At 46.1% G+C, this 25,450-nt stretch overlaps 1 protein-coding gene across 5 annotated transcripts in view; it reads left to right on the top strand.

Annotated features, from left to right (window-relative positions):
• Positions 1 to 25,450, top strand: part of MLPH (melanophilin) — a 60,279-nt gene that overhangs the window by 28,202 nt on the left and 6,627 nt on the right. For 2 of the 5 annotated variants that reach the window (XM_033172268.1, XM_033172251.1), the window contains 5 exons: positions 3,000 to 3,083; positions 4,873 to 5,076; positions 20,800 to 20,955; positions 21,478 to 21,570; positions 24,337 to 24,394. In XM_033172268.1, coding sequence (XP_033028159.1) covers positions 3,000 to 3,083; positions 4,873 to 5,076; positions 20,800 to 20,955; positions 21,478 to 21,570; positions 24,337 to 24,394 — 595 coding nt within the window. The remainder of the gene's footprint in view (positions 1 to 2,999; positions 3,084 to 4,872; positions 5,077 to 20,799; positions 20,956 to 21,477; positions 21,571 to 24,336; positions 24,395 to 25,450) is intronic. The other 3 variants (XM_033172281.1, XM_033172260.1, XR_004427974.1) reach the window with 2 other exon arrangements.

Below are 25,450 nucleotides of genomic sequence, written 5' to 3'. Positions count from 1 at the left end.
TGCCACTTGTTTGTGGGTGCGGCCCTTTTGGCTACCTAAGAATGGGCTCTTGGAGCAGGAGTCCACCAGCATTATGTGCCAGGAGATGACCTATCCAGACAACGCATCGTTTCTCTCTTCTCTCCTTCGCATCCCTGTGCGTCTCTTCCTCTGTCCTTTCCCAGGATACGCCATTCCTTTTCCTCTCCCAACTGGTTTTCCATTTTCCCTCCTCTCAGCAATTCAACATTGGGGTGCCAACTTGAAGGGCGAAGGGCTGGGTGTGCCAACACTCCTCACAAACCCGCAACTCTCCTTCTTGCACCACATGAACCTCAGGGGATGCGGCCTCCGTGCGCATGAGGAGGGCTGTGTGAATGACCCTTATATGAACAGGGAAAAGGACCGTGTCTTTGGAGGAAAGCTGGGATAGGAAGGAAGGAAGGGAAGCACTTCTCATAAGCTCATTTGCTTTAATTGAAAACTGAAAAAGAGCTTTTAAAAATTAGTGGCCAAACTTAGGTGACTAGAATATTCTGACACAAGCTGAACTACAGAGGAGTTTCAGCCCCATGACTGTCATTTCCCACAGCAGATGGAGGAGGAACCGGCCCATCCCAAAAGATCCCCACCAGCACGGACCACCCGTTCCCTCTGCCCCCCCCTCCCCTCCCCTGCCCTCCCCTCCTCTCCCAACCCACAAGGGGAGATGTCTCTGGTCTTCATTCAGCCCTGGAAAGGGCTTAGAGAAATTACAGCCAGCAAACCCTAAACTGGAACCATGGCAGAGAGAACCCATATTTCTGATGCCCTTTGATCTGCCACAAAGTCTCTTGTGCTAGACTTTACAAAGTATTTGTTTCTCTGGTTTTCCGTCTGAGAGATTGCCAGCTTCATCTGGTTGATTTGTCAAAAGGCTTGATCAATGTTGTGCTTGCTTCTAGCTGGACTCGGTTGCTGAAAACTCACTTCAGAATTTCATGAAACATTGCCAGGCTGCATATTAAGATCCACTAGAAAATATTTTCAATTAAGGATATGGATTACAGCATTACTTTGACCCTATCCAATTTTACAATCATCTTTCCCAGTGTGCTTTAATCTGCTATGCAGATCCATATGGTAAAAAATTATTCATGAGGGAATTAATAAAAAATGAGGCAATTAATCACAAAAGCATAAGAAGCATAAGAAGCCCTACTATAAAAGAACTCAGGGTGTCTATGGTCTTCTTCTTCTTCTTTTCTTCTTCTTCTTCTTCTTCTTCTTCTTCTTCTTCTTCTTCTTCTTCTTCTTCTTTTATTATTATTATTGAAATTTATATACCACCCTACACCCGCAGGTCTCAGGTATTCATCATCATAGAATAATAATATATACATTATTTTAGTTATAAATAAAAAGAATGAAGAAATACATAGGCAGCAGTGAATGTGCCCTTCAAGCCGTTTTAACCAATGCAAATGAATCAGTTCACAAAGTGGGGGGGGGGGGCAAAGAGAGCAGGGGGTCATCTGGGCAAACAGATTTGGTGGAGGGAGGCTCACGGTTGGGCTGCAACCACAAAAAGCCACCCCTTCCTCATTTCATTTTTAAAAAGCAAAGCAACAGAAACAGAACGAAAGAGAGGAGAATTATGTTTCCTCACAAGTTAGACAAGGCATTGGCACATAAGTATGAATTATCAATTACATTGATGACACTAAGAATAATAACAATAAGCACCCTTCATACAAGTATCCCAGAGCGGCTTACAATATAAAAACACAGAAAAATATAACATGGTGTTATTTGCTGTCTGCTTGAGCCCCAGGCCAACAGAGGAAGTTATCCTCACAGGTGGCAGCTCCCTCCCTCTTTTGTCTCCTGCCCCCCCCCCCATCTTGAGAAGGAGAGACCTGAATTCAAACTTCATATAAAACTCAAACTTTGGAAGTTATTGGGGAAGGCAGCTAAACTTGCACAATCTGGACATTGCTCCCTTCCCACTTAACAAATAAAAAACTTTATTGTTCACCTTCCAATGGAACAAGTCCAAGTCCTTATGATTCCTTCATTCTCCCCTTAAGCATCATGCATGAAAGTCTGTATTAATGAAAGATGCAGTTCTTCCACAGCTGGACTTGCGCTATGTAAGCATTGTTTTCATGGTGATCCTGGGAAGAATATGGTAACACAAAATGGTCGTAATCTGATATAGCAAACTACAATGTATATTTCCCCCCAAATTGCTACTACTCTCCTGCTCTTAAAGTCGCCGTCCCAGAATTTTGTTGTTATATAAAATACTAATTTCCTGATCCACCAACTGTATATTGCTCCTTTGTAGCAGGGGTGTTAGGGAAAGCAAAGAGGGCTGGGCAATTTGAGAAATGAAATAAAACACATGGAAGCCACAAACCATAGAGCAGCTTTCTCCTTTGCCACATTTGCCTTGATTGGGGTAACAGATGTGTAGCTTTTGGGAACTTGAGTGTTGAACCCTTGCGTTAAAAGCCTAAAAAAGATTACCTTATAAATAATCTGGCACTGTTGAATCCAGTAATTTCCACTGCACATTTACGGTGTGAATAAATTTATATTACTCACTTTATTTATCTTCGCAAAAACCTTTTTCCCATTTAGCAAAAGGGGAACAAGTTAAAGTTTATAACTGATCTGGAACTTAAATCAAGGCCTCCCAGTCTTAGTACATAGTGTATCAGTTCACATGGACAGTCTGCAAGTGCAAAAAACAGGGGGGGGGGAAATAACTCACATTTATCATCTTAAAAAACAAACTCATTTGGGTTATTCTGGTAATATTAGAAGGCTTGTCTTGTTATTTTTTAATGGATTAAAATTAGCTGTGCTGCTGTTTTTGCTTTTGTTTTATTGCACTGGCTGGGACTGCAGATCTATTGATTTCTCCATCTCTGGGCAAAGGTGGCAGAAGCTATTCTGCACTTTCTCTTTAGCTGCTAAGAAGACTCTGGTGGTGGTGGGCTCCATCCTATGCTGTCGTCTTTCCTTTCTCTTAGATTCTTGAACTGAACAAACGCATGTCGGCTGTGGAGCGCATGCTGAACCGTCTTGAGGAAAAGATTCTGGTTGACCCAGATGAGGTAAACTCAGGAAAGAGGACTTCCCCCCCCCCGAGGTTGTCCATCCTATTATATCATAAAGGGAGTGTTTGGGATATTGTGGCCACCAGAGAAGACTAGCATTCACTTCCTTTTGGGGAAGAATGGGTGAATAGTTCATCTCCTTCTTCCTCCATTTGTCTGGTCCTCACACACCTCACTGTGGTCCATGTCAACCATCCGTTGGCAAAATGGAAAAATAAGAAGATCAGAAAACCCAGCAAACATTAGTTTCCCATCCTGAGAAAGCACCATGTGTTGGAAGCTGATCACCTCTTACAGAATTCATCATGGAGCACTCTCCTTTCCAAGAACTTGCCCTGACACAACAAATACCAGCAGTGACATAATAATGCTTTCAGCTGAAAACACTTAACTGTGTGAATATTGTTGCAAACAATGCTCTTTTTCTAGAAAAAGAGGTGCTGAAACTCACCACGAATGCCTCCCTTATTTTCTTAGAATGGCAAAGGTGCTGGAACTCAGTTCCAGAGAGTTGTGGCTGGGGGAAAAGCCCTGAGTGTAGCAGGTTTCCTCACCCACTTAGGCCTGCTGCTGCATATGGTGCACAGACAGGTTGGTTGCTGCCAAACACTAATCGCATGTGCTGCGTGCTCCAAACCTTTACACCAGGTGAAAAGGCATGCATTGGCCGTGTCATGTGGAGTGAGGGGCTTGGGAGGGGGAACTGCCTTGGGGACGTTGTGCGTGACAGAGCCAGCACCCAAGAAGGCTGCAGCTGCTGCAAGTGTAACTTTTCTCTGTGCTTTTAATAGGTATTTGACACTGGGTTTTTTGTGATTTTTTCAACAGCAGCTATGCTGCCCATTTAATGTATAAGTGGAAGACAACATAACTCCCTATTTTATGTCTCCACATTGAAACTACTTAATGGGCAGGTGGCAGGGTGTGGTTCTTCTTCATTTCCACACCACCGAGTTAAATGTTCAGTGAAGGCAAAAAGCTGGACTTTCTTTCTTTCTTTCTTTCTTTCTTTTCTGCAAAAGGGAAACACGTGAGCCCAATGAGCATGCTTGCACTGGCTGTCATTGCAGTCACATAACAAGAGAGCTCACTCTGTGGTGGCTATGCCACATAGTCATGTATTTATGAAGGCCAGAAGAAGACCTTGGTCTCTGCAGATTATAATTTATCAACAAAGGAAAACTTTCTCCCAACATGGCTCAGGATGCGAAACTTTCCATAGATAGGAGCTTGTAAATATGGGGGAGGGGGTTTGCTGTTTGAAATGATGAATGTTGGTTAGTCATTGTTTCCAGGCTTTAGAGCTCATCATTTTCACCTTGTGGTGCTTTCTAAAGAGGCTGCCACTGACTCCGTGGCGGGGTGGGCGAGAACAAATAAATGAAAGTTCAGAACTTGCCATGGGAAGTCAGGTGGGTGGGCAGGCAAGGCATGGGGCTTGGACAGGGACAAAAGCTCTCCAAGGCAGACTGGCCAGGGGAGGGATGCATGGAGGTGGGCAGGTGGACAAGTGAGCAAGCGGCAGCCTGACACCTAGAGGCCCCCTCAGCTGGGCAGCCAAGCTGCTCACTTGCCTGCCTAGTCGGCCTCACTAGGAAAAGCAATAGAACCCCCAGGTTCAGGGACAGTCTACCTCTGAATACTAGGCGAGGTACCATGTTCTTGTTCTGCTCAGGTGGGAAAATGTCTTGGGTTGGTCCTGATAGGCACATTGAAGTATGAACTAGATGGCTGAAGTAAACTGAGTATTGCTGGTCTGTCTCTGTATGTGTTTGTTTGTTGCTAGCCTCCAGCTCCTGAGTCCCCTACTGATCCTAGCATAGAAGAGAAGGAACTGAGGAAGAAACTAGAAGAGCTGGCAAGTAACATCAGTGACAAAGCTGTTTCTTCTGACGAAGAAGAGGAGGAGAAGGAGGGCAGAATGAAGCAGGAAGGGTCCATACCAGGAATAAGCTCGTCTAGCGATGACCTGCCTACTGATGACAAGAAGGTATGGTCTTCCTTGCATTTGGCTTTCTTTTCCTTCTGCTTGTTATATTTTATGGAATGTAGTCTTCGTGCATCTAAACTAACCTGCCTTCTGGCATGATCAGCCTAACTCATCTAGCTAGTTGCTATAATGCAGGTCTTGGGGTGGATTCGAACCGCCTAATTGTGCCTCTTGCAGGTGATGATTGCAGTCTCCGGTGAAATTGCCCATATGATTGCATGGAGATGATGATTCTGCAAGGGGGGTGGATGATATTCGAGATCACCATGTGGGCAGTAAGGTTTTGTAAATCCACCCTTAAGTCCTACTAACAAATAACACAAGATGTGGCATTGGGAGATTTATGAACATGTCTCATAGTGTTTGGATAGCAGCCCTGGGGGTCTATGGCCCTGGGGTATTTGCATTTATTCTTTCCCTCCACTGAATTTCCCCAGTTTTGGTCCCATTGGGGCAAGCCAGGCAGGTACCATGTAGGGCAGAGGCAGCAGCTTTGAGGGAGAGCCCTAGTTTCATGATTAGAACAGAAGGAAGGAAGAGGGTTTGCTTAATTTTATTTATGTATTCATTGAATTTATTTCCCACCCTTCCTCCTTGGGGTACCCCTCTGATCACTGGATCCTGTCCAATGCCCTCTGTAGCAAAAAGACAGGTCTAGGGTATGACCCACAGTATGTTTTGGGTGTGTGGTGCATTGAGACAACTCCACGGTTGTCCTGGTGGCCATGAAGTCTTGAGCTGGCCCAGACGAGGCATCGGCATGGATACCAAAGTCCCCCAGAACAAATGCCCTGGGGTTCTCCAACACCGCACTGAAGACCGCCTCTGCCAGCTCAGCCAGGAGGCAGTTGGTCCACTGGGTGGACAGAACAAGATCCCTGTTCTGTCTCTGCTTCCCAACATCCAAATACAAACCCTCGTGTCAAGCTCCCAGATGGACTGGCCTCCTGGTGAGAATGGTGGGGGTTTTATGGATCACTGCCGTGCTCCCTCCTTGCTCCTCCAAAATTGACTGGTGCTGCACTGAATATCCAGGTGGGCAAAGCTGGGTAAGGTCACCCACCCACCCTGAGCTCACCTAGCTAGGTCTCTGTCATGCACACCAGATCAGCCACGATCAGATCTGTTCTATTGCGGACTGAGCTGGCATTAAGTAACAGCACCACCAGATGGGAGAGCAGACCAACATGGCTACTCCAGTCTCGGTTGGGGGCAGGAGGCTGAGCAGGGGCAGCAAGTGTCAAGTGTCTCCACTCTTCTATGGAATTATTGCCTACCCCCCATTCTATACCTCACCACCCCCAAGACCCTAATAACAGCAGTCCCCTGAACTCCCTCTGACCCAGGCAGATGGAGCTGTTACTGGTTGCCCCCCCCTCCCCAAGTCCTGCAACAAGAGAGCTCAAAAATGCATTACCATCCACCAAGCATCCGGCATATGTATCCATGAATGGGTTCCATGCTCCAGGGGTGTCCATTTTCACTGCCTCAGTTCTATGAGATCTTGCCATTAGCTGCCACCAATCCTCTGGGGGCCGTGGCAGGGGCAGGTGGGGCACCACCCCAAGGGATTCGGCCATCCAAGGTGGTTGCTTCAGTCTGCCTCCTGTGTGCCGTGCTCTCGCCAGGTCACTATCCCCCAGAACTCCCTCTCTCACCCAAGAGGCCGGCTTAAGCGCAAAGAAACCATCTTGGTGGTTCCTGGCACTCACTCTGGAATCACATCCATTGTCCTGTGTTGCAGCCCCACTTGGATCCAGGGCCTCCCCAGAACTGCTATTCCACTTTGAAATACCAAGTGGAATCTCTGATCGCTGGCTTCTTGATACCACATCTTGTTGTTGTTGTTGTTCAGTCGTTCAGTCGTGTCCGACTCTTCGTGACCCCATGGACCAGAGTACGCCAGGCACGCCTATCCTTCACTGCCTCTCGCAGTTTGGCCAAACTCATGTTAGTAGCTTCAAGAACACTGTCCAACCATCTCATCCTCTGTCGTCCCCTTCTCCTTGTGCCCTCCATCTTTCCCAGCATCAGGGTCTTTTCTAGGGAGTCTTCTCTTCTCATGAGGTGGCCAAAGTACTGGAGCCTCAACTTCAGGATCTGTACTTCTAGTGAGCACTCAGGGCTGATTTCTTTGAGAATGGATAGGTTTGATCTTTTTGCAGTCCATGGGACTCTCAAGAGTCTCCTCCAGCACCATAATTCAAAAGCATCAATTCTACGGCGATCAGCCTTCTTTATGGTCCAGCTCTCACTTCCGTACATTACTACTGGGAAAACCATAGCTTTAACTATACGGACCTTTGTCGGCAAGGTGATGTCTTTGCTTTTTAAGATGCTGTCTAGGTTTGTCATTGCTTTTCTCCCAAGAAGCAGGCGTCTTCTGATTTCGTGACTGCTGTCACCATCTGCAGTGATCATGGAACCCAAGAAAGTGAAATCTCTCACTGCCTCCATTTCTTCCCCTTCTATTTGCCAGGAGGTGATGGGACCAGTGGCCATGATCTTAGTTTTTTTGATGTTGAGCTTCAGACCATATTTTGCGCTCTCTTCTTTCACCCTCATTAAAAGGTTCTTCAATTCTTCCTCACTTTCTGCCATCAAGGTAGTATCATCAGCATATCTGAGGTTGTTGATATTTTTTCCGGCAATCTTAATTCCGTTTGGGGATTCATCCAGTCCAGCCTTTCGCATGATGTATTCTGCATATAAGTTAAATAAGCAGGGAGACAATATACAGCCTTGTCGTACTCCTTTCCCAATTTTGAACCAATCAGTTGTTCCATATCCAGTTCTAACTGTAGCTTCTTGTCCCACATAGAGATTTCTCAGGAGGCAAATGAGGTGATCCGGCACTCCCATTTCTTTAAGAACTTGCCATAGTTTGCTGTGGTCGACACAGTCAAATGCTTTTGCATAATCAATGAAGCAGAAGTAGATGTTTTTCTGGAACTCTCTGGCTTTCTCCATAATCCAGCGCATGTTTGCAATTTGGTCTCTGGTTCCTCTGCCCCTTCGAAATCCAGCTTGCACTTCTGGGAGTTCTCGGTCCACATACTGCTTAAGCCTGCCTTGTAGAATTTTAAGCATAACCTTGCTAGCGTGTGAAATGAGTGCTATTGTGCGGTAGTTGGAGCATTCTTTGGCACTGCCCTTCTTTGGGATTGGGATGTAGACTGATCTTCTCCAATCCTCTGGCCACTGCTGAGTTTTCCAAACTTGCTGGCATATTGAGTGTAGCACCTTAACAGCATCCTCTTTTAAAATTTTAAATAGTTCAGCTGGAATATCATCACTTCCACTGGCCTTGTTGTTAGCAAGGCTTTCTAAGGCCCATTTGACTTCACTCTCCAGGATGTCTGGCTCAAGGTCAGCAACCACATTTCCTGGGGTGTATGAGACCTCCATATCTTTCTGGTATAATTCCTCTGTGTATTCTTGCCACCTCTTCTTGATGTCTTCTGCTTCTGTTAGGTCCTTTCCACTTTTGTCCTTAATTGTGGTAATCTTTGTACGAAATGTTCCTTTCATATCTCCAATTTTCTTGAATAAATCTCTGGTTTTTCCCATTCTGTTATTTTCCTCTATTTCTTTGCATTGCTCGTTTAGAAAGGCCCTCTTGTCTCTCCTTGCTATTCTTTGGAAATCTGCATTCAATTTCCTGTATCTTTCACAATCTCCTTCGCATTTTGCTTGTCTTCTCTCCCCCGCTATTTGTAAGGCCTCATTGGTCAGCCACTTTGCTTTCTTGCATTTCTTTTTCATTGGGATGGTTTTCGTTGCTGTCTCCTGTATAATGTTACGAGCCTCCATCCACAGTTCTTCAGGTACTCTATCCACCAAATCTAAATCCTTGAACCTGTTCTTCACTTCAACTGTGTATTCATAAGGAATTTGATTTAGATTGTATCTTAGTGGCCCATCTAATTTAGATTGATTTAGATTGTATCTTAGTGGCACATCTAGTTTCACCCTAAAAGCTGAAATCCTAACAATACTTACTGTGAGCGAAGCCCCACTTGAAACCCGCAGGACTTACTTTTGAAGAGTGACTGGCTGTTTAGTATGTTTACAAAATGGTTCGTGCAGATCCTCACTCCATGCATGTTACATATATTGTGTTTCAAGCAAACTGTTGAACTTAATGCCAGCCTGTTATTTTCAGGCATTTGCATGTCAGAGCTCAAGGGTTCTCCAACTTCCCATGACCACATATGAGTAAAATAACTAAGAATCTAATCTTAAACACATCTAATACATCTATCAAACTCCGTAGGACTTCCTTCTGGGTAAATGAGCTCTATAAATTTTCAGCTTTGCCAGATCCATTAGCCTAGGTAGGAATGTTATTCTTCTTAAACTGAAAAGCATTTGCCAAACAAATGGTTTTTGCCATTGCTAAAACTCTGCTCTAAGCTGTTACCATCTCCATGCAGTGATTAATGAGGCATTTCCATCTCTGATTCCAAGAGTCTATGGACCCATATTGATAGTTTTGGCCAATATGTGCCTGGTTGTAACACATGAAGGACAAGGAAAGATTCAAGTGTAATTTTAAAATGGAGGAGTGTGTGCCTGGCGTCTTTGTGAACGCTTTTCCTTTTGAGGGGCTACATTAGCACAAAATGCAAAAAGTTGCATTCCTTTGGGTTTCTAATGGCTTCTTTGTCAATCCTGCCCGGTTTTATTGTTTCCGAGTCTCATTCTGCCCCTCTGAATGAACAGCTTTAGTGTCATAGCACTGAACTTGAGCCAGGCTCTCTAGATCACTCTGTGAAAGGCGACTTTCATCTTCATCTAAAAGCAAGAGCTTTTTTTCTCATGAGATCTTTCATGTTGTTCATCTGCAGCTTGTGGGGTTGGGCTAAAAGATTTTCAGAAATGTAGATACCCGGAAGACAAAATGGTGAGATGCTAGTGAAAGGGGTAATTAGTAGACATTTGAGATAGGCTAGTGCCTCCTACAAACACACAAACATCCAATTCAGAAATTACTCAGATGAACAGAAGTAATTTTTCTTTGTATCTGAACGTAAACTAAAATTAGTGTTTTGAACATCCGAAATATCCCTCATTATCCCCCCCCCTCTCAGGCGCTCATTGCTGCATTTCAAAGACACAGCAGTATTTTCTACCACCTAGAGCAGGAGTTGAGCTGACCAGGGCACCCAGCTCCAAGGTCTCTGCCCAGGCCTAGCATTGCCAATAAGCCCAGATCAAATCTGGCAACAACAAAAAAAAAGACTCTGGGGAATGGAAATCTGATCCATCCAGATGAATCCCCAGGAGCCATAATTCCAAACCTGCCAGTAAAGGTAAAGGGACCCCTGACCATTAGGTCCAGTCGCGGACGACTCTGGGGTTGCGGCGCTCATCTTGCTTTATTGGCCGAGGGCGTACAGCTTCCAGGTCATGTGGCCAGCAAGACTAAGCCACTTCTGGCAAACCAGAGCAGCGCATGGAAATGCCATTTACCTTCCCGCTGGAGGGGTACCTATTTATCTACCTGCACTTTATCTACTTTGCTTTCGAACTGCTAGGTTGGCAGGAGCTGGGACCAAGAAATGGGAGCTCACCCTGTCGCGGGGATTTGAACCACCGACCTTCTGATTGGCAAGCCCTAGGCTCTGTGGTTTAACCCACAGCGCCACCCGCGTCCTTGCCAGTAGACCCCAATATATTCTGTAATTTGACAGCGACTCTAATATTAATTCAACATAAAAAATTGCAAGGTACAATCCCACCTCGAATTTGCACATCTTTAATTGTAATCCTAGAATCCCCTCCAGAAGATCCTAGAGTGCCCCTTCTTAAACATGCGAAGGTGGGTGCACCATTCATGCTCTGCTTCCCTGGTTGTGTTCAGGATGATGCTGAAGTCTGTACCAGGCAGTTTCGTCTTGCTAGAGGGCCCAGCAGCTTCATGTTGAGATCTCTGGAAAATCTTGCAGATAGCTGAGCAGAGTAGCATACAAAATAAATTCTGAAAAATCATCAGCTTGTAAGGTTTTCTTAATTTATTTATAGATCTTCTACTAGTTTACTTACATTGCATGTTTTGTTTCTGTTGCACTTTCACAAATGAAAGTGAAAAGACAACCTTTTTGCAATATTGAATGACAAACGCAAGCAGTGACTTTGCTGGCAGTCATTAAACACCCAGCAGCAATTAACCTGCTCTTTACCATTTCTCAGCCATTGTAATATCAGATTTCACTGAGTTTCACATGTCTATAGCCATTGTTATACATGATCATTCGTCTCCTACAGAGACCCTGCACACTGCAGTAACAAGCTGGACGTCAAGATCTGGATCAGTGCTTCATTGCATTCATTTCAGACTTCATTGCCACCAAAGGCATCTTTTTCTGAATGTGCAGCAGCCACAGTCCTGACATGTGCATGCCGTGTGAAGCCTTCTCATTCAAAGCTGGGTTTCATTGAGATGGCTCTTGTCTTTTTGTATTCATCCAGACTTACAAAGTGGAAATATTGCAAAGCTGCTTAGGAAATGTTAGTCAAGCAAAGTACATAAAAACAGTTGTACAAATAAGAAATGTGCTCATGAATCACTGTTGACAAACTACAAATGAATACATACAAACTTCATAGGCAAACGCCACATCAGATCTAAAAAATATGATTATTTTTTTAAATCTGCAAACCAGCAGAAAAACAAAGATAGCATATTTAGGCAAACCCACCGTAATCTATTTGGGGGTTCTCTTGCTTTCCACCTTCATCATTTGCCTACACTAATTTTAATTGCTTTCTGTGCATACATTAGTTGTTCAGCAATCGTATATCAAATTAGCACTCATCATGTAGCGCAGACATGCCTGCTGAGATGCTGTTTCTCTTTTTGCCCTTGGTCCCAACCCTGAGGTTGACCTCAGAAATGGGGGGGGGGGCAGGTCCATGTAGCTTGTGCCCACTAACTAATTGCCATGTACAAGCACCAGCAGGGTTGTTCCTTGGGAAATCCTCATCTCCCAACTTGGCCTTTCTCCAGCCATCCCACAGATATTTAGCTTTACTTAGCATGTTTAGTATCCTGTGATTTAGTGATTTAGCAAAAAAAAAAAAAAAAAAAAACCCATCCCCCGTTCATTCTCAGGAAGGAAGTCTTTTGAGATGATGCAGACCTAGAGTTGCCATATTTCAAAAAGTGAAAATCTGGACACAAAACTTGTTGAGCTTTTTTTGGAATATCTCAAAAAAGAAGAAGAATTTTTTGAGCTATTTTAAAGAAAATTCACCTAAATCTACACTCCCCAGACTTATCAGCTATTTCTGCCTGGACACTGCCAAATCCTGTCTGTGTCCAGGAAGTTCTGGATGTATGGCAGCCCTGTGCAGACCTAACTTGGGGAGGCTTTGGACCAATGTAATCATGCAGAATTGAGGTTGCGCATCCTTTGTACAGGGCCATGTGAGGATGCACATACAATCCCGACAACATTTACATCCCCATCATCCAAACCACATGACGAGATGTGTCTAAATTAAAACATTAGCACCTACTCAGTTCTGCCAGCAAATTGCTCATTTGTGGACAGAATCCTTCTCAGCCAGAGTCTGAACACCAGCCAGCTGAATGAACAGCAGTTGTGAACAGAGCAGCCATGAACTGTGTTAGGGATCCCAGCAGGATCCGAGAGCAGAAGCTGCATGTACAGTCCCAATGATCCATCCTTGTAGTAAATGGCACAGGTTCCTAAGACACCTGTGGAACAACAGAAAAGAGAGGCAAAAGGAATCAATGCCCGATTCAAGTTTCATCTTCATATCACATCCTCCTAAACCTGAAACTGAGGTTATAGACTTCTGTTTCCCTCTGGGCCAGGCAATTAAGAGTGCCTCTGAGATGGGATTTTCATTTCGTTTATAAAAGTGAACACTCCTCTTCAAATACATATGAGCAGGATTGAGGCAAGCAAACTCCTGCTTATCTGGATCCTTCTCTTACCTGGATCCTGCAGGCATATCAATTATCTGGGCAGCGAGTGGGTACTCCCGCTGGGCTCGTCCCCGTCCGTCCCCCCCCTGCTAGGCTTGGGACCAGGACTGGCAGTCCCAGAATCCTCTGCACAGTGGGGCACACAGGGTCACGTTTTCTGTTAGTACTTGGACTGGTAACCCCAATCCCATTCCTGTCAGGAAATGATGCTCTGCCTGGGGAGCAACTCCTTGTACCCAAGGTAAGTTTTGGGTGTAACATTATTGACAGCATGCCTCCCAAGGGTGAAGATAGCAAGAGCCTGGCCGGTCCAGCATTCCATTTCCCACAGTGGCCTCCGTGCTAAAGGATGGGGGGAATGTAGACGAAGGGTTTGCTTTCAGAGCCCCATCGTTTCCACTGCACACAGGGTGCCTGCAGGCCTTCACCCCCATCACTCAGCCCCGAACCCTCTGCAGCCCCACTGGAAGGAGGGCAAATGCCAACGCCTGCTGTGCATCTGCACGGCCAGCCCAGCTTTCTCTTTGGCAACTGTTCCCCCCTCTCTATGAGAGAGCCACCCCTTCATAATGGTCACAGCCTGATCTTCTCTTGGGAGCACTCCAGGACAAGCAGGAAGCTTATGGATACATTTGGACTATGTTCCCTGTGTGGCTGATCTGTGTGCTGTTTCAATTCCAAAAGTACACAATTATGGAGAAATGTCCAATGTACGGTATCTATATTGTTTTGCTACCCTGACAGTGAAAACTGCATTATGCACAATGACAAGGACCCCTGGGCAGTAGTAGCGCATCATCCAACTTCATCCTTAAGCACTGCCATGTATGATGCGCCTCTCTTCGCCTGACTGTACTTGATGAGCTCTGTGATACAGTCATTTTGCTGAACTGATATGCTTGCTGGCTACATTGTTTATAATCTCCCGGATTAAAAAGTGGCAACTCTACTTTCTGGTGTTCCTGTTGGTGTCTGCCCAAATTGGTGAGGTTGGGGAGGAAAGGGGCTTGAAAGGAAAGGGACTGATAAAATAGGCTTCACTTGGGGAGGCACTGTCCGCCATGAGCCATGCGGCTGGGCAAAAGCCCCGCTCCCTGGGCATGTCTGCCCCTCCAAGTGCCCTCCCGGCGGGAAGAGACGTCTCTCAGTGGCAGAGCACAGGCTTCACAGGCGGAAGGTCCCAGGTTCCATCTTGGGTATCTCCAAGTCAGGCAAAATCACGTTTTACTGCCTGATGCAAAACGGAAATGTTCTGTCCCTCGCCCCATCATTTCCATGCCACCGCAACACCCGCCCCGTCGCTGAAGTCAGCAAGGACTGAGGTGTCCCGCAAGGCACAAGGGGGTGGGGTGCTGCCTCCTGCACTTCCACTGCCTGAGGCAGGTGCTTCACCTCCCCTCCTGGGTGGGCTGGCTCTGCTCCGGCTCAGCTGAGACTGGGAAGAGCCCTGCTGCAGCTGGTCGGTGCAGTCAGTGCTGAGGTGGATAGAGCAATGGGCCGACACAGGGTTCCTTTCTTCTGAGAGAGCAGGCACACCTTTGGGGAAATAGCAGGGGCAGCCTGTCCCATTTCACCACCTGAGGTGAAATGAGAAGGTGCCACTGTTGCAGTGGCTGTTCCCCGAAGCTGCCACCATGCAATGCTGGTAGCGGCAGGAGCAGGGAGGGAGCATGTGTGGGGTGGCACTCCCAAGGGCTTCCTCCGCCCAAAGTGGCTGCTTCTGTCTGCCTCGTGGGCCAGCTGGCCCCAGAAACATGAGCCTTATTAGATAGGCAGAGTCTCATGGGCTAATGACCTGTGGAACTCAGGACTGCTACAAAAACATTCTTTAATGAGAGAGACCATTTTTTGCCTGGGGGTGGGGTGGGGCCAGCACAGTGGAGACCTCCAGCGAGTAAGTAATCCTTGACAATGCTGCTTGAAATTCAGAAGTGACAATCCGAACAGGAATATGATAGTGGCTTCAGTACTGTACTGAATTCAAGGCAGCAGAAATGACTACCTTGCCCTGGGCTTCCTAAATCTGAAATCATCATAATTCGAATATTTTTTTGACTGGGGGTGGGGTGCGCATATTCCTCAGTTCTCAACTCAGTTCAGCATGAAGCTTGCAGTGCAATCACTGAAATGTCCAATTAATATGCAGGTGGTGGTGATGGTGCATGTAGAAAGTCAAGACTTGAATGCTGTGGCAACATGCTGAATATGTATTTCAAAAGTGTGAATTCACATGGTATAAATCCTATTCCCCCCACCCCTCTGCAGTCCTCCATCTCCATAATGATCTGGTTTCTTCTCAGCCACCTGGCATTGTCCTGAGCAGAAAAGAGAAGTTGCCCCTCATAAAAATTCTCCCCACTGGGCACAGATGCTCCGCAGGGCAGCATGAAGAGCTTCTCGTGTCTCTAATGGGAGCTCTTCACTTGCCTGCTGAGGTGCTGCCTTTGTCGCAGCTGCCTTGAGTGAAGCATTATCCCAATCAAAGCATTAAGGTACTTGGACACTTCCTCTTGCAGCTAAGAGCCCTGCGGGGACAATGAGGACCCTTTAATTAAAGACCGACCTACCTTCCCGCTCCTTGCCTGGCTGCTCTTGCCTCTCACCCCCCCCCCCCATTTCCACTGCACAGCACAGGGGTTAAAATGCCCCTCTTTGGCTGAGCATGGCGGTTGCAGAGGTCACTGGCTACGGCTTTGTGTGGCATCACAGCCCAAGCGCTGAAGAGCCATTAAGGCCCCAGAAAGAGTCCTGCATGAGTCACTGGAGGAAGAGGGCTCTGTTCTCCGGATCTTGAGAAAGAGGTAGGAGGAGCTGCCTCGAACCTATCAAGGACTTGAAAGAAACCTAAGAGTCGGATGATGCGTCTCTTAGGCACATAAATGAAATAAGGCTGTTTAGTCTGTGCACAAATAATGGGCGAGAGTTTTGTCTTTCACCTTATGAATATGTAAATGGGGACTATAAACTAGGAAAGGATCTCATGAAGGTGCCATCTCAGTTTGCTGGCTACTAATATCTGCTGAAACTGGTGGCAGTATGAAGTGGTGTGTGGGGAAAATTCTTATCCATAGATCAATGCAAGCAGAAAAGGTGGCTGTCTAGTGTAGCGCCATATTTTGCATCCCAAATTTCAATCTCACCTCAGCCAGGAATTTTCTGTGTGAGCAGCACCAGCCCTACCATTGGGCAGAGTGAAGGGGCCTCTTGTGTGGCAGATGCTGAGGGGTGGGGAGCGTTCAGAGTTCCCCCAGCCACTCTTCCTGCCGTGTCCCCCGCTAAGCTAACCTCCAGGTGCAGTGGAAGATGCCTGGCCCACCCCCAGTCCCGGAATAAGAATCAGCTTCCAGCCGGGTCAACTTCTGTGGCCCTGCATGGGCGAGTGAGGCAGCTGCTGTTAACCAGAAGGCTGGTGTTCCAAGCCCATGCAGGGACAGGATTCCTGCATTGCAGGGGGTTGGACTAGATGACCCTTAGGGTCCCTTCCAACCCTAAAACTCTATGGTTCTCTCAGTGATTTACAGAAATGTAATCAGGATGATGCTGATGAGTGCAGGGGGTGGGAAGCAGTGCCACGTGGGCTGCCCTGGGCCCCCTAGGAGCAAAATGGCTTGGGCTGACCCTTTGGCTCCCCTAAGAGACTCGACATGCAGACGAGCGCTGGAAACAACTTCTGATGGGTTGCTTCAGTGTCCTTGTGAAGGGAGAGCCCTGCTAAATCCACCCCAAACCACACAGTGGCTGTCAGTCACTCTCCCCGACCCTCACCCTGAACGCTGACATTTTCCTTCCACAGGGAGCTTGCAAGAGGTTCATAAATGTATAAGTTGGCCTGGTGGGAACATGAAAAGAGCCACACTTTCAAAGCTCATCGTGGCCTGAAGCTTCAGAGGTAGCCTAAAGGGTCACTTCAGATAAGACTGCTTTCATAGAATCATAGAAGAGTTGGAAGGGATCCTTAGGATCATCTAGCCCACCCCCGGACCATCCAACCTCTGCTTAAAAGCCTCTAAGGAAGGAGGGTCCACAAGATCCCGCTGCCTGCTGTTGAACGGCTCTCACTGCGTTACTTTGACGAAGGTCCAACTACTTCCAAAGGCTGGGCTTCATCTGAAGCCTCTGGTGCCTCTGGCATAGGAAAGCTGAGTGGAGGCAAGCAGGCGGCAGGTCCCCAGGGAGCTCCTTGTGCAGCACAGCTCCCCACACCGTCCCTTCTGCACTTTCCAGCAGCTCCATCAAGAAACTCAGCAGTCTTTCAAAGTCCCAGGCTGCTGTTTTTCGCACCCACAACCTGCAGAGTCGTCTGCTCAGAGCCCACTCCTGCAGGTGAATTTCCCAGTCAGAGGTCTTCTAGGATCACTAATACACACTAAGAAGTTTTGCCAGCTCACTGACTGCTCATTCACCACGATCAAGCCAGCCAAGTCTTGCAAAAAGCAAAAGGCTACATTTAGGGCTGTAGTGCACATTTTGTGAAAATGGGTGCTTGGCTGCTGAGTTGCCTATTTCTTTCAAAATAACAGCTTCAGGGAGATGCGTTTGACATACACACCAAAAATCACCAGTCTTGTAGCTACAATTTGACCAATGTCATCTTCCTTGTCAAGGCAAATCACAGCTTAAGGGCGGGGGTGTCATTGGGACCAAGCTGCAGAGAACAGGGTTAAATGCCCCCCTCCCAGCTGCTGTGTTAAAAAGAAAACACACACAATCCTCCCCACCACAAACACACAAATCCTACTGAGTTAAAAGCAACTAGGCCAAAGTGCTGCTGCTTCTTTGGCGATCCCTCACAGCCAAGTAAAATTGTCTTCCATGAACACGGTCTTAGGAGTGAGTCCGTAAGTGACTGTGGAGGCCAATTCTGGATCCACAGTGGGGACATAGGTTTCCATGCAGGAGTTGATCACGGTGAGGGTTTGCCAAGTGTGCCTTCCTCTCTTTTGTCCTGAGTTTGAGCATCTTCGAAGTCCATGACACCTTCGGGAAAGGCTGTTCTCCAATTGGAGCACTCACAGGCCAGTGTTTCCCAGTTTAATTGTGTTTTATGAACACTAGGTGGATACCCCGCTGGGTGCGGTAATCCAGTCATGGAAAAAGGGAGGCGGACTATGTTTAGGGCATCTTTTCGGGGTGAGCAGAGTGGATCCCCAAAAGGGCTGCTCAGTCATGGATACAGCTGCCGAGATGCTCAACTGCCTTGTTCCTTTTGTCAGAACGACTGAATCTGTATCCACCGCCCATGTGCTGGTTCATGACTAGGGGCTTCCAGATTTCACAGTCCTGCCCCCGTTACCATTTGCCAATTACCATGGGACTTTTTTGGGTTTGGGTTTGGGGTGGGTTTTTGGAAGACGCCTGTGCATTAATTTGTTTTATGTGTGTAGATCAGTGCACGCTGACCAACGCACAGTCTTCACAGGCAGGCTCTGTTCCAATGGCATGAGTATCACAGGGACCGGTAGATTCTTATCTGCTGCAGCCTTCATCCGCCTTCATAGCCATTGTAACATACCGCTTGTTATCATCCACCTGTTCTGCCATTGAGGACTTCTTGGATCATTCTTTGTCTAGCTCCTCCCCTTTGACCTTACCGCCTTGGGTGATTCTGCTGGGAGTATGAGACTCCCGATGGCTTCTCTCACAAGGGTTATAGGAACATGCAAGCCCACTCACCATGACAAGGTGATGATCCAGTGAGTGAGAGGCCAAAGTGCACCTGTTTGCTGGCCCATAAGGTATTGAAAACCATGTACAGTCGTACCTTTGTTCTCGAATGCCTTGGTACTTGGACATTTTGGCACCCGAACACCACAAACCCAGAAGTGAGTGTTCCCATTTGCGAACGTTTTTCCAACATGGCTTCCGATTGAGTGCAGGAAACTCCTGCAGCCAATTGGAAGCCATGCCTTGGTTTTTGAACTGTTTCGGGAGTCAAATGGACTCCTGGAACAGATTAAATTCGAGAACCAAGGTACGACTGTATATGAAACTATCTTCCATGGGATCTTTGTGAGAAGCAGAAGCAAAGGATCTTCATGTCATTAGCAGGGCTCACTGGTCAGGCACAGCTAATCCAGGGCTTTGGTGGGTTGTAAAGTACACCTTTGACTGTGCCATTCATTCATTCATTCATTTTTATTATGATCAATAGACCAGAACCAGCAATAAATTTGAGCTGCAAGCAGTAAGGATATTGACTTGAAACTGAGAGGGAAAGAAAGAAATACAACTTAAATCTTAAGCAATAAGTAGATAGGTAAAGGTAAAGGGACCCCTGACCATTAGGTCCAGTCATGTCCAACTCTGGGGTTGCGGCGCTCATCTTGCATTACTGGCCAAGGGAGCCGGCAGACAGCTTCCGAGTCATGTGGCCAGCATGACAAAGCCACTTCTGGCGAACCAGAGCAGTGCACGGAAATGCAGTTTACCTTCCTGCCGGAGCGGTACCTATTTATCTACTTGCACTTTGACATGCTTTCGAACTGCTAGGTGGGCAGGAGCAGGGACTGAGCAATGGGAGCTCACCCCGTCACGGGGATTTGAACTGCTGACCTTCCGATCAGCAAGCCCTAGGCTCTGTGGTTTAACCCACAGCGCCACCTGCGTCCCCAATAAGTAGATGGCAACAAATAAATCCCACGGAATAAATCAATAGATAGATAAAAAGCTATAAGGGCATATAAATAGAATATTATGGGGTGTAATAAAATACAGCATTTAAAATAGTTGTCATGAAGGCACACACACACCCAGTTACACTGCCATCTAGCTAAGAAGAAAACCTTCGGTCCATCCACTGTTTTATCACCCTCTCTGCCAATGCTAAAGACTTTGCAGCTACCAGAAAGAGAGAAAACCTTATATAGTAATTTGTTGGTCTGCCAGGTAAGGGACCCATCAGGTGACTAAGCAGGTGTCTTCAAATGCCAGAGCAGAAGTTGCAAAGCAAACAGGGGCCTGTGTGCCACAGTTGCCACCTTCTGTGGCTGCCCAGGCACCGGCTGCCCCTTGCTTGGAGGCTCAGCATCATCGCCATGGCCCAGAGCCACGGATAAACCTCCCCATATTCAGTTCAGTTCCCTTCTCCAGTTGTCTGAGCTAGTGACCGTGTCTTGTAACCATGAATTTCATGGATTAACTCTGCCTTACGTGAAATAATTCTTTATTTTGTCTCTCCGGATTTTGCTCCTAATCAAATTAATTAGACGATCCTAAGTCACGTCAAAGTGCAAGTAGATAAACAGGTACCGCTCCGGCGGGAAGGTAAACGGTGTTTCCGTGCGCTGCTCTGGTTCACCAGAAGCAGCTTAGTCATGCTGGCCACATGACCTGGAAAAACTGACTGCAGACAAACGCCGGCTCCCTCAGCCAATAAAGCAAGGTGAGCGCCGCAACTCCAGAGTCGTCCGTGACTGGACTTAACAGTCAGGGGTCACTTTACCTTTACCGTTTAAAGTTACAATATGAGAGGAAGAAAAATAATTTGTCCGTCCACTTTTTCCACGTTCTGCCTACTTTGATAAACCTCTATCCTCTCCCTCCCCTAGTCACCATCTTTTTTCTAACCCCAAAGCCCCAAATTCTTAAGCCTTTTGTCACAAGGAAGATGCGTTGACCCTATAACCATTTGGGTTTCACTGTTTCCAGCTCTGTTATAGCCTTGCCTAGATTGGGCTTACGGGAGTGTAGACACTAGTCCAGATGTGGGAGATAATATGTTAAAAATCCCTATCTGGAAGGTGACTTAATATTGTTGGCTCCAGGTGTTTGTTTCTGCGGGAAAAGCATCTGGGCTAGAGAAGAGGCCAAGAGACCGAGGCGATGGGGCCTGCCACAGCACAACCACCGACTCGGAGCTCTCTGAACTTGAAGACAAAGTGGCCTTTGCAGTGGCACAAGTGCAGCACACAGAGAGCGAGGTAATCCTTGGTTTGGGGAAGTCAAAAACTTTCAACAGCAAAAGCAGAAAATTAATCATTATTATTTGTAAATATAGATCACTCTCCCTCCTGAAGGAGCTCAGAGTTGTGTACAACATTTAAAAAACCTGATAAAACATCCGCAATTCAGTGAGAAGTTGCAATATATGAAGCAATATGCCCCAAAATGTTGCCGGTCAGCCTACTTTTGTTGTAGTGGTTCTCCAAGCGGTGATATGTTCCTCGCCCAAATCAGACTTGGCTATTCCCTTTGGCACTTGAAACACCCTTACTGGATGATTCGTGAGGATACAGGGTGGGGTGGGGGTGGAAAAGTAATAATCGGTTCATGTCTCACCACTGCTAGCACATGACCTCCAGGTTACTGCTGTGAAATCAGAGTGAATCCCATAAAACGCATTGAATGAAGCATACTTTTGAGAATGTCTGGTGTTTTATGTCCTGCTTACCTGCACCATAACTACCTTCACTGGGAAATGACATGGGCTCTTTGCTCTCAAGGTATCTGACATAGAATCTCGAATAGCTGCTCTCAGTGCTGCTGGCCTGACTGTTAAACCAGTGGAAAAGTCTAAGAAGAAATCAAGCACCCAGGTGAGTAGACCAGAGTTTTGCAAAGAATGGAAATACTTACTCATGAACTCTGGAAGGAGACCTTTTGGTCAATGTAGTTCAGTTTAAAACAGGTTGGAGGCCATTAGTATTGCAGTAATAAATAAAATTCAGCTGCAATAATTGAATGGCACCCTAGCATTTGTGGAAGTGGGCAGGGACTGAGCTTAGAGTCATGGAAGGTTTTCCATAAACGGGTTTCAGTGAAGAAGACGCTTTGCCTGTGGACGACACGTTGTTACTTTCTAGGGTTGTGATTCTAAGCATACTTACTGGCAGTAGATCCGATTGCACTTGGTGGGGTTTCAGAGTGGGCATGTTCAGTATTGTGCTTCACACCTGAGTTCTTAATAATTTCATTTATATAGCTCTTTATAGCAAAAAATGGGTCCCTGCCCTGAGGAGTTCACACTTAAGCTTTAGAGAGGTTAGGGAAGGAAGGCAAGAGCAGAGAAGGAGAGGCATATTATGCCATTATGTGGACTTAGGCTTTGTTTCCGTTGGGGATAAGGACCAAGGAGTTAAGTCAAGGATATCTTAGTTAAGATGCATTTTGCATTGGTGCTTGAAGGCAGAAGGGCAACGTCTTAGAGATGTTCTGGCAGGAAGCTATAGGCATAAGAGGCAGCAAAAGAGAATGGGTGGAGAAAGCAGGTTTGTGGACAAAAGTAAAAGCAATTGCTATGAATTTATCTGAAGTAAACTTTAACAAATATTAATAACAATACTAATAATACTAATACGTACTACTGTTTGGTGGTTACAGCTCTTATCCACAGCTCTGTGAATATTATGTAGGAATCAGGATTTGCCTAAGTTTGATCACCAAAGGACGTAAGCCAAAGACCCATGTAGTCCAGCCTCCTGTTCTCACAGTGACCAGCCAGGTGTCCCTGGGAAGCCTGCAAGAAGGACACCAGCACAACAGCTGCTTGCAATCCCTGAATTCAAAGGCAGAGAAGAGCCACCATGGCCAGTAGCCCCTTGGTTACAGGAGTACCCCCAGACTGCATGCAAGCGCCACACACCAGGGGATACTCTTCCAACAGTCTCACTCATTCCTTTTGCAACATTATATGCAGTAGATATCTCGTTTTAGTTTGGCTTTGCACATAGCCGGTGGAGGTGCACAAGCCAGTAGCCAGGTACTCTCTGAACAGGACACCAGCCAGGGGGTGGGGCTGAGGGAGCAGGAAAGGGAGGGGGAGCCATCTTGACGTCACCTGCCGCTTTCTAGTTGAGGTGTGCTTCTTGGTCTGTTTTTTGCTCTACAGCAAAGCAGAGCAATATTTTTCATTTCTTCCACCCCCAAGGTGTTTATCCTTCAGCCTCCCAGGAACTCTTATAGTTCTCTAGAAGATCAGAGTCCAGACACTCCTGTCGCAGCATCAGCCGGTGATTTCAAAGTGAGTGCACATGCCTTACTGAGAGGCAAGCGAGACCAGAATCCGTTAGCAATTTTCTGGCCAAGAGATAAAACTGTGTTAGGGGCTGCCATGGGGATTAAACAGTGCAAACTGAATAAAACTGAAAAAGAGACAAAACGGAACAGAACATTGGCATGCAGCTTTGAACTTTGAACTTCTCTCTGTTCGTGCTTTTGTAGGGCTTCCCTGGCTCTCTTAAAAACAACAACAATGTCTAGCTGCTTGCTGTTGGTCATTGAAATCTTTTGACTATATAGTCCTGGAACCAGTCATGCATTTCAGCATGCCACCCATTCCTGGGTTTGTGTATGGAGAAAAATATGGCTGCTCCCATGTAGAGTGTCCCTTACAATGGCCTTGTAAGGAGGGAAAGATGGCTGTGACTCTAGCAGCCAGATTTTTTAAAAAAGTAAAAAGTGCCTTAGAATTTTTTATTTTTAGAAAAAGAGTGCAGATATATATGAATTTAAAAAAACAACATTTTGCCTAAAATGTCACAATGGAGGTTTGCTGGAGTGGATATGCAAGGGGCCATATTAAGAGCATTCCATCCACCCCCATCATCCTTTACACAAATATTAAACAGGATAAAAATACAGAACCAAGATAAAAGTATAACTACACAATATGTAGGACTGCCAAATGCCTTAAAAAGGTGCAAGACCGCAGGACTGGACCCCTTCTCCTTGGAGTGCATTATATACAGTATAAGTGTGGGTGCGCTTATGCATGTGTATGGGGGGGGGTTGTGTATACACCCACCCCCCCCACACACACACATGGAAGAATAGCTGGGCATTCCTACATTTTAAACAGTCTAGAGGGCAGGTTATTTGCTGTCTCCAAACATAAATACACAGGAAAGGCAGAACACAAGCTAAGAGCAACCAAGATAAACTGAAGCCCACCACTCGAACTGTACCCTAGGAACCTCAAAACAGAAACCTGCCCTTTCCTTAACTCTGGTTGGCGAGGAATGCTAGTCCCAAGGTCTTCGCAGTACTTCTGTTGGTCTCTTGACACCCAACATGATAAAACTGCCCACTGCAAACAGGACTAGACTGAACATAGTTGGGATCAACCACCCCATAGAGGTGAGGGGGTGGAGAGGAGAGAAGAAGAGGTTGCTTAACATTCCTAATGTCTCTAACTGTGCTTACACACCATAATATAAATGTTACTGTGGGTTGGGCAAGACAGTCCATCAGGTGTGAATGAAGTTTCAGAAAAGCTGTGCTGAAGCTGAGTTAGAAGAGCCACGGTGAATGCTGATCCACACATTGGCTTGTTTGCACTCTGATTAAGTTTGTGCTCCTTTTAGGTGATGTCCATGCCACATGTGTTGAGGAGAAAATTCAACACTTCACTTGAAACTGCAAGTAAGACTTGTGCTTATTTATGTATGAAGTAGGGGGAAATGCTTAGTGGTTTGGAGAGGGAGAGTTTTTGCAGTAAGCCTGGAAATCCCCTGTCCAAAGTATAGCTAGAGTTCAGTTATTGTCTGTTCGGGGTCTCTGAAGTTGTGGACCCTGATCTGTCCACATACAAAGAAATGTTCTGAGCAACTAAGAAAACCATAAAATCTCTCCCTGAAAGTTAGTCTTTTTGCAGGATTGTCTGATAATATAAAACACAAGACAGCTTTAAAAGTATTATAACTTTCAAAATTAATCAATTTCCTTGAGAAATTTTAAATGGCTCACAATGAACTAAGAAAAAAAGAAAAACATAAAATCGACAGATTTACAAATTCTTGGCCTGACTTCAAACATTCTACCTTTCAGATTTCATTCTAAAACGGGCTTATACTGACTTGTAAAATTTAAAGTCTTGAGTAGGCTAGGAGTGAAATGTTGATCCATGCCATGAGCCATTTCTTCTCTAGGTTTTCTGTGACTTCCCCCAACAATTTTTTGGGCAACAGTGACTCTTCTTAAAAATTCCAACAAAGTTCAGGCCACTGTGTTCAGCTGCCCCCCTGGTGCCCCATGTTTTTTTCACAATGGTAAAATGCTGCAAATTTTCCAAAATTAATTTCCTGTGGCAGCTGCACAGCTTCTGGGTAAGTTGCCTCTTGCTTCCTTATTCACAGCTCATCTCAGTCACAGCACCGAAATGGGCAGAGATGTTTGCCTGTGGTTTTCATAGATCTATAGGCCAGTGTGTTGAACACTTGAAACACACTGTACGTGTGTTTGGTATTATTAAATGCTAATGATAAACCCCTTTTGTAGAAGGGCTGGTGGGGAATGGGAAAAAAGCAGTCATTCTCCCACAGAGCGCCCCAAATCCTTACCATTAAACTTGAATGGTGAAGGAGTATATTTCTTGACCTGGGCTGTGCAATGTCATCTGCGTTGTTCCCCAAGAAGTCACCCTTACAGGGCAGAAAGATAAACTGGTTGACTTTTCACTCTGCTTATGCAGACAGAGTG

The sequence above is a fragment of the Lacerta agilis genome, chromosome 1, assembly GCF_009819535.1.
Source record: "Lacerta agilis isolate rLacAgi1 chromosome 1, rLacAgi1.pri, whole genome shotgun sequence".
Taxonomy (NCBI): Eukaryota; Metazoa; Chordata; class Lepidosauria; order Squamata; family Lacertidae; genus Lacerta; species Lacerta agilis.
This window is presented reverse-complemented; position numbering and strand designations above follow the sequence as displayed.